This window comes from Copadichromis virginalis, linkage group LG17 (genome assembly GCF_057382275.1).
Source record: "Copadichromis virginalis isolate Kocher_CV1m ecotype Utaka linkage group LG17, C_Virginalis_male_GT1.1, whole genome shotgun sequence".
Classification (NCBI taxonomy): Eukaryota; Metazoa; Chordata; class Actinopteri; order Cichliformes; family Cichlidae; genus Copadichromis; species Copadichromis virginalis.
In genome coordinates, this window is record NC_140634.1 from 25,897,164 (window position 1) to 25,910,682 (window position 13,519).

Below are 13,519 nucleotides of genomic sequence, written 5' to 3' on the forward strand. Positions count from 1 at the left end.
ACACCCTGTTGAATGTTTTATTATTGCCCCTCTGGAACATGTTGAAAGGTAATCAATGGCCATCAATACGAACAAAGACAGAGTCTCTTTAGGGAGAGCCAAGGTCTATGAAAAATTCTTTACTCAAAGATTGGCATTAACACAAAGCAGTAATCCAATTTTATGAAAGGATTATGCTTGTTTGCTTCCATCACTTGTTCAGGTATGTAGTATAGTGTAAGCTCGCCTTATTGAATTGGACAATGGCTACATTCATATGCTGAAATAAGGTTTAAGATGCATTATTTTTACTTTACTGGAAACCCCTAAACAGTCATTTTTTTAAGTCAGCACAACAGAACCAACCCAGTTGCTTCATTCCCTCAATGATTTCTTCTGATAAGTGTTTATGCATCAAAACAAATCATTTAGTACTCATCCGGTTCTAAAATTATTTAAATGCACACAAATTTAAATGAGCAACAGCACAGGACATATTGCAGCATGTCATTATATATTTCACAAAAATTAAGCCAACATACAGAAGCAGGGTTTGCGAGCATTTGTTTATGCACATCTTTCTTAACATCCTGCCACAGTATTTCAATCAGACTGAGTTCTGGACTGACTGGGCCATTGCTACACGATTTTCTTTTTTGGCCATTCTGTTGTATATTGGAGATTATGTACCAGAATTTCAGGAGCAGGACCACGCCTCCAAACACGGTCCTTCCGGCTGGAGCCATCGCCCGGGAGCCATCGCCCGGGAGCCATCGCCCGGGAGCCATCGCCAGTCCCCTTCGAGGCCTTCCCCAAACCGCACCTCAATTCATGTCAAAGCATTCACTTTTACCTACTAAAACGCTGTCAAACCTAAAATGAGGACGTGGGCCCAGCTAGTGAATTTGCTGTTGTGCTTAGGTTCAATGTCCTGTTGCATGACCTGGTTTTGACTCAGTTTTAGCTGTTGGACTTATCACCTCACATTTGGCTCTAGAATACTTTGGTATTCTAACAAGCCCAAATAATTACTCCTTCACCACCGTACTTGATGGCTGGTCTGAGATGTTTGCTGCTGATCCTGTGTTTACTTTTTGCCTTATGTGATTCTGTCTATTCTTGCCAAATATCTCCTTTTTGGACTCATCTGTTAAAGTACGTTGTTCCAGAAATCTTGTGGTTTGTTCAGATACAGCTTTGCAAACCTAAGATGTGCTGCTATGTTATTTTTAGACAGAAGATGCTTTCACTTGGCAACCGTTCCAAAAAGATCATCATTGTTCAGTCATCTTCTAATTGTACTTTCATGAACGTTAACTTTTAACATACTAACTGTTGAGTCTGAGATGTAGCTCTTGGGTTTCTTGCAGTTTCTCTGAGCATTATACAAACTCAGGTTAGGATGACCTCAGTGGGACTTCCTCTTCTCGGAAGACTGTAAACCATTTTGAATGTTTTCTACTTGTGAAGAATGATTGGCTGCAAACTGCTTAGAGATGGACTAGTAAACTTTTCTACCTGGACAGGCATAAGCAATTGCTTCTGCGGATCTTCTTCTTCCTAGTGTGGAGCAGGGAAATTATTTTACTGCTATTGTTAAATAATTGTCATCATTACCATTGCATTAATAATAAAATCTGGAGTTTATATTGCATTCAGGGGTTAAACAGTGTCTCTTTCAGAAAGACTGAGTTGCAGGCTGACAGGAAGTTGTATGCAGAAGTGAAAGCAGATAGTTATTTTGAGCCGCAGGCTAAGACGAGGCTTTAACAATGTAACAGATAGCTTTAAGAAGGCCTTAAGCAGTTATGACTATTTTATACACAATGCATATCTGTGCTTATTAAAGAGTTGGAGCTCGGTCAATTAATTGGGGGTCGGAAGCTTTGTTCGGCGCGATGTTCGGACAATCTATTGTGCAAGTGACTTGGAGCCATAGAAGGAATTGCAATACATGCTTACAAAACACTTATATATCAGATCATTTTATATTAAGGTTTTAGTAGAGGTTCTTGGTTAAAACATTTATTTAGTAGAAGACATACACATAGTCTCAGTGAGCTTCTGGTCTGGTAAAAGGTCAGAAGTGCAACAGGTGAATTGAGAAAGAGCATTTGAGGACGAGACACAGACAGTAGGTGAAGAGGTGACACAAAGAGCATGGGAGGTCAACACATACACACACACTAGTTAAATTTATTTAGAGGAACCGTCCTTGTTGTCTAGACAAGAAAGAGGAACAATTCACTTTAAGATAAGAACTGAAAGGTACACAGGAAGTGCCAGCCATGAAAATAGAAGATGATTTTCTGGGTGAAAAGTCATGATGATGTTGATCTGATCTATGTATAAAATGTATCTGTGACGCATGAAGGGGCGTCAGTAAATCAAACCCTGATGCTATAAAATATCTGTTCATGCTTTGATTAAGTCGAGGACTACTGGCTGTCTGCGTACAGAGTGTCTTCCCACGCGTGTATTCATTAAAATCATCGTTTGACTTCACCCGGCTGGATCGGTGTGGTTATTCTTCGATCACCTCTTGTACCCTTCCTCAATATTGAATCTTAACACTTGGTTGTATTTAAATTATTTTAGAACTTGCTAAGGACCAGATGACTTTTTATGCCCTGGTGTATAATATAATTTCAATCTTGAATGTGGCTGAAGATGGTTTTCCTATATGCCTTGTAAAAACAACAGCTCTAAAAATCCTCTGACCCATATCTCCTGCAGGCCTCCCCTCCCTCTGAGACTCTCTACAAGATCCTTCCTGACAGTAAAAGCTCAGAGATTTACTGTCCACTAGAAGTAACTAGGGACTCCTGATGTGGGCAGGTGAGAGGTCACAGGCTAAAAGTCATGGCGACTGCATGAGTTGATTCTGTGTGAAGGATCGACTGTTGGTGACATCTGAGGACGCTGCATAAATGCTAATTGAGGCACTGGGATTGCAAGCTAGCTGGCTTGCAGGGCGGATGATGGACAGTTTATCAGCTCAAGTTTCGTCTCTTCGAAATACTAGCTGTCACCTTAACAGGTCAACCACGCACCAGCAGTTGACATCACTCTACACAAACACACGCAGAAAGCCAAGGGAGAAAAATACGCTGCGATCTCGCATGTCATGTTTAGATATGGTGTCTGCTTTTGGACGCCAGCGTGAGAGAAGGCATATATTTCAACTCACGCACTCTGTTCAGCCATGTGATTCACATTAAAAATGTCTGGATGTAGATAACTGATGACAGACAACAATCAGGAAATTAATGACACACAGCAGATATAATTCCAATAGGGCTTTTGTCCATGACCAGCAGTTGCAGTACAGTAAGGCTGAGAGTGCTGTTCACATGCTGAGTGCAGCTTTCCTGGGAATTTGGAGTATGTCAGTTACACAGACAATCAGACGACTCTGTCAGCCAGCACACGATGTCCTGGGTGGTCTTCTTGTACTAGATCGACACTTTAACTTCCCTTCTGCCATATGTATATGCCACCAGCCATTACTGTATATCAGCGGGTAAATCCCCAAGGAAAATGGATGGCTGAATGTTCCAGCACCAGCCATTTTTTATTTCTAAACAGGCTTGGCAGTTGCCGGGATAAAGTCTTTTGCAGACCCAGTATGTGTGAGTTGGTCAGCACAGTGTTAGGTGAGTGCAGCCATCCAGAAGTGAGCCCAAGAGCTCTTTGCATTGTTCCGACTAAGAGCAATGGCATTTGGCACCAGGTTTGAAGTCAGGCCTCTATGATGAAACCCACTCCTTCTTCTTGTGAGGAGAGATGAATGAAAAGGGGGCGGTATAAGCCCCTGCTTCAATATTTATCAAGATGAGTGATTGGGGTCCTCCCACCAGCTACCCCTGACAACCACAGAACGGGTTCTGCTTTAACTAAATGGAAAGCAAGCCTCATTAGCATGGAGTTAATATATTCACACTGGCCTTTCAGGTAAAAAGCCAATTGATGAGGGCTGATTTGCATAAGAGAAACTAAGGTTGGTTTGTAATTGGCCCACCGTTCAACCCGTTCAACCTTGAAGTGTGTTTAATTAGGTGGATGGATGTTTTGGCTCATGTTCAGACATTAGCATTAATCAAAAAATTCAACTCTCTAAACACCTAGTCAGTTTGATTAAAGCTGATCTACAAAGACTAAGCTAACATCCTGACAGAATAATCCGATATTGTTCTCCCATGCTGATTTTACCACCTTGTCGTGTGGACATAAAAGTACCTGCCGATGGATTTTTACGACGTAACTCACTTATCTGATGACTCAAACAAGTTACAGCCTTCCTTTTAAAATGAATCGTGACACCACGCTGTTTCTATTTCCTATCAAACTGGATGAAGATCCCTAAGGCTGCATGAAGCGACACCAGCTGAGTGAGTTGGCACCAGCTCCTAAAATCTGAAACCAGGCGGTCCAACATTACAAATGCCTCTCTCATAAACATCTCACATATTTTCCAGCCACTGTGAAGTTCTAATTTTTATGATGCCACATTACAACAGACCACTTCTTGTATTATTATCCGCAACCAGAACCATGGAAGCATTGTTTTCTTCAGGAGTCACTGCTTTAAAACTCGCATATCTGATATCTCACGCACTTTTGGGGGGCAATTGTATCGGAAAGTCTTGTGGATTTAAAACCTGAGAGAAGATTCATGGTGGCTGTTACATTTCCTCTCCTGGATATGTAATGACAACAGAAGAAAAAAAAATGAATTGTGCAGCACAACTTCCTCTTCTGGGTTTTGATTGCTGCTATACAACCAACAGGGACACAATGGCAGGTCACTTCATTTTACACACACTTTCTTTCTATTTCTTCTACGTTTTTCACCAGTCACAGAAAAAGGGATGTTCATTTCGTTACCCTGTGGGATACCTATCTGGGTTATTGCACTGGACCCTGTGCCCATGAACAATCACAGCTTAGAAGAGGCTGAATTAACTGCCACACTGATCACAGCTTGTAGTTGTTTCAGATATCCTTCAAAGAAAAGGGGTGGGGGAGTCTTCTGGCAAGAAACAAAGTTCTCCTTTTTTTTTTTTGAACCTCCAAAAATATCAGCCATATTCTTTATGGAGTTTCAAAATAAAATGGAGACCTTTGTTTTAGTCCACTAACTCTCTAAAGGTGATGCAAAATCAAATTCTCTTTTAAACAGATAAAGTTAAGCAGTAAAATTAAGTTAATGTAGGTTTTTTTTCTTTTAATTGTAATGCATTAAACCTCATCTATCAATACATGAAGAGTATTTTCTGCTTATATGATGACCAGGAAGTAATCTGTTGTTTAATATTGAAGGACTACTGGGGTTTCTCAACTGAACAAAAGCCTTTTGTTGGGTCTTCTTCTGCTAGGCCACTTCATGAAAAAAAGAGATGTCACAGAGATAGTCTCAGCACTAGTTTTCCTTTTCCGCTAACCCCACTGTCCATCCGACCGATCAGGATGAATTCTATTAAAATTGGTCTTCCATCTAGGCCATAGGGCACTATGAGTCAAAGCTCAAAGTCATAGCCAGGACACAGGGGGCTGGTGTTACATCCATGGGGAAGTGCATAACCCACCTGCCTACATACATAATAGAAAACCCACCAGCTGTCAGTATTTCCAGACCCAGTTCCTCTGTCTTTGTTTGCTGGTGTCATCATTGCAGATTAAGAGGAAAAGAAAAAAAACAAGAACAAAAAAAAAGATAAAGCCATTTCATCATCCCCATTAATTCAGCTTTTTTTAATTTCTTATCATTAAAAGCGTGGTTCACGCCCTTAGCCCTTTTCAAGAAATATTTAAAAATGCAGCTCCCCAATCCTTCCAATGTATTCTGTCTTTCGTGCATAAACCAGTTAGAAAATGTAAACCTTGAACCTCCAACAAGTGTCTCGGTCATGCTTCAGTAACTGTGTAAACAACCAGTCTTGACACTCTTGCCTCTCAGCATTTGTGTGATCTCAACAACTAAGAACGCCCATAAAACCACAACAAAAGAATCACATGTGATCCAGGGGATTTCGTCATCTTGGACATAGAAAACAATGCAGTTGTCCTCCAACTTCTGTTTTCTGTTTTGATTAAAACAAGAAGAGTCGTGTTGTCAAAAAAAAAAAAAAAGAACTTGATATAATGCCTCAGTGGACTGAAGGGGTCCTTGGGAGGTCTACGGATGCCTCGTACACAGGTTATGAGCTGGTGCTAATTCTGTAAACACTGGGTCCCAATGAATGTACTAAATGACTCTGGAAATCCTTGACTGTTCAGAGCAGCCCTCTCTCCCTGACAGAGCAGGTGCACCATCTGGCAATTTGAACTTTAAATGCTGGTCCACAACGCTGCAGCACTGCAGGCGTGACTCGTGTGTTTATATGAGATTGAAAGCAGAGCACAGAGAAGATACTGGATCCAAAGGTATGCAGGCTCCAGAGGGTTTCAGTTTGTCTCTAGCTGAATAGGCCGGATCCATGTGACACACCCCTGCTGCGTCCCGTCTCAGCACCAGGCTTAACTGGTCTTCCACCTTCACGAGGGAACATGAAAGTCTCCCGTTTCCCCCCACTGACAAAACACTACAAAGTTCACCATAATATTAAACAGTTGTTTTACCGAGACCCCGCCCGTCCGAACAATTCGTTCTCTTTGTGGAATGTTCTGGAAAGGTTCTGTCAGAAAGAACAGGAGTTCTTCATCTTATTAGTGTCAGTGAGACTGAAGCAGTGTCAAAAATTGGTCAAACCTGGTTTTCACAGGAGACATTAATAAATAATTTTCGATTAGATGGGGAAGGCACTCAAAAAATCGACTGGAAAATATGAGAACTAGATGAGGTCCGGTTAGGTTTTCAGTTAATTTGCCTTTATTTTACGAATAATCTTTGTTTTGATGTCAATTGTATCAAGATTTGTAACATTTCAAATTGTTAAGTTAAAGATATTCTCCAGACTTTATAAAAAAAAATACACTATTAAATCTTTCAATGTAAACTCCGACTGTTCAGCAGTATTAGAAATTTTTAACTTCTGATTTTTTTTAAAGAAAAAGTGTGGGATACAGTTAAATGTTCCCAAAATCCTAGTAAGCATAGACTAGTTTGTTATTGGTGGTTTTGTTAAATAAGACCATATTTGTACATGTTGGCTAACATTAGCTTACTTAAGCAAAAATGTGAATGCTGATATAAATGGTGGCATGGTGGTGCAGTAGTTAGGATTCTTGTTTTTATACCATGGAGGTTGTGGGTTTGAACCTCCTGGTGGGTTGTGGATTCTGTGTGTGTGTTTGCTGCCATGTTCTCTCTGTGCTTCCATGTAGTCCGGCTAGCTCCCACGGTCCAAAGACATGGTTAGGTTTATTGGGGAGTCTAAATTGGTAAATTGGTAGTCTAACACATTTGTTAGCATACCAGACATGCCACACATAAGAAAATTACCTTTTGTCCTGAATAAATCAGCTTCTATAGCAGTTAAATCTTGTCTTTGTTAGTTATGGCTAGTTTAAATATAATAACCCTGGATTGTCCAAACTTCATATACTTGTCTTTCTTCTTCTCCTCGCCACCTCTTCTCTTTTTAAAGGCCACAACTAACATAACTGATCCTTTAGTTTCCACCCACTGAGGTTTAACTCAACCACTGAGATTATTCTTGCCTGGATAGGCTATAATGTATGACTGTAAAACCTAAACCCCTACTTAGTCCCTCCATTGTGAAGAGCTGCATGTTTTAAATACAGCTGCCACTTTTATGCTCCACAAAACTAAGATCTTGAAGAATATTTAGGTCTTTCTAGAATATCATCCAAGAAACTATTTCAGGAGATTAATATAATGTTGTTGTTTTGTTTTTGTTTTTAAATAATCTGGAACCCTGCCTGTTTTTAATTAGCTGTTAATTAGTCTTTCACCCTTGGTGGCTTGCACTGTGCCAGAGCAGAGCGTGTAACATCATTAGCCTTTTCAGCATTAGAAGAATATTACCTCCGCACAGAGCTCACTCTGTGATGCTATCTACGATGCTATCCTTATGGTTGCTTTGAAGCGTGATCCTAAAAGTTTTTCTTTCATTAAACACAAATCTTCTTGACAGGACACCTTCCCTCCTAATTTGGTTTCTCATAAGTCAGGTAAAAACACTGTCGTGTTCATGTGCCTGTTCTTCATTAGGCACCAGACGATGCTCTCACTCGGATGATACAATGTTTAAAAATACCCAGCTCTCTCACTTCAAGACACTAACCATGTAAGGCAATTTACCTAAACATAGTTGGAGTAGAGAGCGAAGAGTCGTGGGAAACTCGCCTGTGACTGAAGTGGTTAACTCGTCTTTATTTAAAGTTAAATACTCCAGGCTTTTTTACGTGGCCAACGCACCAAACAACAGCCTGGGATGAGAGCGAGGGGTGCCACAGAACAGCCACTCTCCTTTGAGATGAAAGGCTCCAGCCTCAAAAGCATATGTCACACAATAATGAAAATGTGACTTTAGCCGAAGGCAATGGAGCAAAGTATAGACAACCTGTTTGTTGATTAGAGGAGGGAATGCAAAGAGAGCTCAGAAAGGGTCAATAGAAGGAAGGAAATGGAGGGTGTAGATCTACAGTGACCCGCACTCCCACCCCCATACCCCCTGCTCTCAGTGAAGATTGAAAAAGTGATAAATATGCATGAGTTTGGCTTCGACAGTGAAGGCCTTTGATGGTATGGTTGAGAATTCTTTATCTCTGGAGCAAATAGGCTGAAAATAACTGTCTGAGAAGGTTTACTTTGTGCGCATCTGAACAATGTTCACTTTTAATGAGTAGAAAAGAGTCTGTAGGAAGACTTTTCCATACTCTATGCATTTAAACATACCCGCATGCGGCATCTGCCTTGAACATGTGCACTGTGCTCACAGCTTTCCTTTAACTGTGTTGATTAAAGTTAAGTTAAAAATCATAGATCTTTACTGATACATTATAGTGAGATTCATTTCAGTGGTCATTTGTTCTCCAGTCCTCGATGTTCAGACTAGGGGGGGGGAAAGTGATTTCAAGTTTGCACCATTTTATGAGCCATAAAATCTAAAACTGTTTTAGAGGAGTGAAAGTGCCAAGTTGTGACCACAGAGTGTACATAAAAGATAGACATAGAGCTACCCTGGTTCTCTGTAGTACTAATGGCCTTCTCCATTTTAAGTGACAGTTGATGATCCAGCAAACTGGGATTGAACTTGTAAACAGTAGATTTACAGCGAAACCAACCAAAGACTGCATACAAAAAATAGGAGCCAATATGGAAATGTCCAACAGGAGGCAATTCATTTAATTGCAAAAACATTCCTCTTGTACAATGATGATTCTACTCCTCATGGGATTTATGACCTCAATAAACACTTTCATGATGACTTCATTCATTCATTCTATTACTTTATTCAAGTTGTTTAATACAGCATCCAGCCAATTAGAGAAAGCCTTATTTTGGCTGGTGATTCACAAATCCCTAATATTAAAGCTTGCCATATCCTGGATTTGTCAATCAGATCCAGTGCTTGGTTATTATTATTGGTTTCAAAACCCAATGTGCCAAATTGCTAAACTATGGGTTTCAGAATCGGTGTACATAAACCTCAGGGGTAGGCAACTCCAGGCCTCAAGTGCCGCTGTCCTGCAGGTTTTAGATCTCACCCTGGGTCAACACACCTGAATCAAATGATAAGTTTATTACTAGGCCTCTGGAGAACTTCAAGACATGTTGAGGAGGTAATTTAGCCATTTAAATCAGCTGTGTTCAAGGACATCTAAAACCTGCAGGACACCGGCACTCGAGGCCTGCAGTTGCCTACCCCTGACATAAACCAACAGGTGGCATTATGGTGGCTCTGTCTACTTTGTATATGTCGTCTGTGGTTGAGGAAGTTAAGGGTTTTGTTTTTTTTTATTCTGATATTATGTAAAGTGAAATCATTGTAGTGACCTTTAAAAGGAGCTGCTACTCCAGATGTCAAAGGCTGTCTGTGGGGAAGGCAGCGTGTGAAAGCAGGGCTCAGGGAAAAAGGAATAAACTCTGAAAACAGCTTTAATGCTGTTAACATCATAAGGGTTAACTTGCAAGAGTACAAAAAGTTCAAAGCATCTGCAGAGCAGGAAATCTGGATCTAGCAGGAAATAAGGATCTCAGGAACAGAAGCTAAGAACCGAGGACATGGAATAACAACACTAGAAGGAACTTGTATGAAGCATCAGGAAGAGATGTAAAAGAAATAACTGTGGATAGAAAGCTAAATTCCAACAATGCAGAATCCTAATCAAACCAAAAATACATAAAAAAGAAGCCAAAAACTCAAAACCCAAAGCACGACAACTGTGGTTTCCCTGAGCTTAGCTTCAACCTCAGGCAGGACTGCTGAAGTAACGTCTTTATTTACACCCAACCACACGGACGTTTGACATTGCTCAACACTTTTAGAGCACATACAGTTCATAAAATTAACAAATGACTAATCCTTAGTAATGCACAGGCCTGGTGTTCCCTCAGCATGGTTGGTATGTGTGGCAGCCCAAGTCCTAGCAGCCAGCATTCGACTGGATAGATTAGCACAGCACAACAACTCAGCTCATACTGGCCCTGCTCCTTAAACACTCCTTTCCCCAGCTCCCCCTTTGCAGCTGTACAAAACCGCACACTGCTCCCACATACCCTTTCAATGAATATGAACCTCTCCCCCTCTAAGTTAAATCAGTTGATATAGTCACAAAACAGCATTTGAGACTTCTAAATCCAAAGATCTGAGTGATTTCAGACGTCGGGTTTTGCTTCTTCGGCCTCAAGTCTGTTTGGGTCTCCACTGTAAACGTCTGGCATGTGATCTTATCTAGGCGTTACCTTGCGTGGACTTTACTGCAGCCCTCTCTATATCAAGAATTGCCCCTACTGCACATGTTTCTAATACAAAGAAGAGAGATTATGAATGTTAATGTTAAGCAGTTTGATGCTTCTAGCAACCTTCTGTGCTACTTAGAAGTGCATTTGAAGCAAATATTTTGCAGCAGCTGTGGTTATCTTTTATAAGGTGTGTTTAAGAAACTGATTCCAAATGTTAAAAAGTTTTCTTTTTGGATCCTTGAGGCGCCGGTGTGGACACAAGAGATCAGTGTGGGCTTGTATGTATCTGTCTCTCTCTGTGTTTAATTTAGTAGAATTGGGAAAAGCTTCTCCTATGACAGTGTTTAAACAAGCTTATTTGTATGTTATACTTAGTCAGCTTTCTCTGTGTGCCTTTTAGACCTGCAGGCCTCTGAGTCATTTGAACATTATAGTATATCAGACAAAGCCATGGACTACAGGCTGCTGCAGATGGATGAGGACCAGGACAGGATGTATGTGGGCTGCAAGGACCATGTTCTCTCCATGGACATCAACAACATCACCCATGGCACACTTAAGGTCAGCAGATGCTTATTGTTGCAGTTAAACAGAAACGCTTTATGCCATTGCAGCGTTGGTATCATGGTGCGCTATTTTTTTTCTCACAGGCACAAAGAAGAAAACATGAATGTTATGTAAAAACACTGTGTAAGAGACAACACAACACCACTGCTGAGGATATTATTGTAATGTGTGTGCAAATTACCATGCATTTGCTATCCTCCGTACACTTTAAGGGTTTTTCAAAATAGCCATAAAAACGCTCATGCTCACTTATAACTAATTCCGCATGCAGCGAAGGAATCATCTTCTGTGTAATTGACAGGCATGAAGTGCATAAACAGATGGGAAAGCATTTAGGTTCCCCCAGAGAGTGCTGCACCGCATCCATTTTTGTCAAGTAAATTGCTTGATATATTCATTGAGAGCGACCTTTAAGCACCTCTCCCGGGTTTGAAAACACACATTTCCACAGATGATAGCAAGCTGTAATCACTGACACCGAGACTTGTGTGGAAACTAAAAATGTCCGAGCATTCATTGTACTCATTTTGCACAGTGTTTTTTTGCCCATGTACTTAGGATATAATGAAACCTCATGAGCATATTGATGTTACGCCTCTTTCAATCTGTTAGTCGCTAATTTATCTGATGTGCCTTTTTTTTTCTAACCATCAGCTGTTTTGGCCTGCTTCAACAAGCAAAATAGAAGAATGCCAAATGGCAGGCAAGGACCCTACAGTAAGGAGATTAAACCTCTTTGATTTCTTGATTTATTTTAGACTCCCACTACTGTAATAACACATTACAGCATAGATTGCATGTTGTTCATTTACATGTTTTTAGCATTCAGCTAAATACAAAGACTCTATATAAAAGATAGTTTTGGTCACCATAACATCACCCTGTGTTTTGAAGCTTTGAGTTTAGTGTTGTGCGTATCACCATGTTGGGGTTTTTGGCACCAGCAGTGACCATATTTTAACAACAATACGAAGCGTTAATTTAGCAGTTAGCAACATTAAGTTTGGTTAGCAAGATGTAGCTATACAGGGAGTGCAGAATTATTAGGCAAGTTGTATTTTTGAGGAATAATTTAATTATTGAACAACAACCATGTTCTCAATGAACCCAAAAAACCCATTAATATCAAAGCTGAATGTTTTTGGAAGTAGTTTTTAGTTTGTTTTTAGTTTTAGCTATTTTAGGGGGATATCTGTGTGTGCAGGTGACTATTACTGTGCATAATTATTAGGCAACTTAACAAAAAACAAATAAATACCCATTTCAATTATTTATTTTTACCAGTGAAACCAATATAACATCTCCACATTCACAAATATACGTTTCTGACATTCAAAAACAAAAACAAAACAAATCAGCGACCAATATAGCCACCTTTCTTTGCAAGGACACTCAAAAGCCTGCCATCCATGGATTCTGTCAGTGTTTTGATCTGTTCACCATCAACATTGCGTGCAGCAGCAACCACAGCCTCCCAGACACTGTTCAGAGAGGTGTACTGTTTTCCCTCCTTGTAAATCTCACATTTGATGATGGACCACAGGTTCTCAATGGGGTTCAGATCAGGTGAACAAGGAGGCCATGTCATTAGTTTTTCTTCTTTTATACCCTTTCTTGCCAGCCATGCTGTGGAGTACTTGGACGCGTGTCATGGAGCATTGTCCTGCATGAAAATCATGTTTTTCTTGAAGGATGCAGACTTCTTCCTGTACCACTGCTTGAAGAAGGTGTCTTCCAGAAACTGGCAGTAGGACTGGGAGTTGAGCTTGACTCCATCCTCAACCCGAAAAGGCCCCACAAGCTCATCTTTGATGATACCAGCCCAAACCAGTACTCCACCTCCACCTTGCTGGCGTCTGAGTCGGACTGGAGCTCTCTGCCCTTTACCAATCCAGCCACGGGCCCATCCATCTGGCCCATCAAGACTCACTCTCATTTCATCAGTCCATAAAACCTTAGAAAAACCAGTCTTGAGATATTTCTTGGCCCAGTCTTGACGTTTCAGCTTGTGTGTCTTGTTCAGTGGTGGTCGTCTTTCAGCCTTTCTTACCTTGGCCATGTCTCTGAGTATTGCACACCTTGTGCTTTTGGGCACTCCAG

At 40.7% G+C, this 13,519-nt stretch overlaps 1 protein-coding gene across 5 annotated transcripts in view; it reads left to right on the plus strand.

Moving 5' to 3' along the window:
- The window catches only part of sema3c (sema domain, immunoglobulin domain (Ig), short basic domain, secreted, (semaphorin) 3C), a 45,885-nt gene that overhangs the window by 9,789 nt on the left and 22,577 nt on the right, over positions 1-13,519 (plus strand). For all 5 annotated transcript variants that reach the window (XM_085437560.1, XM_085437561.1, XM_085437564.1 and 2 more), the window contains exons 3-4: positions 11,253-11,413; positions 12,074-12,136. In XM_085437560.1, coding sequence (XP_085293686.1) covers positions 11,253-11,413; positions 12,074-12,136 — 224 coding nt within the window. The remainder of the gene's footprint in view (positions 1-11,252; positions 11,414-12,073; positions 12,137-13,519) is intronic.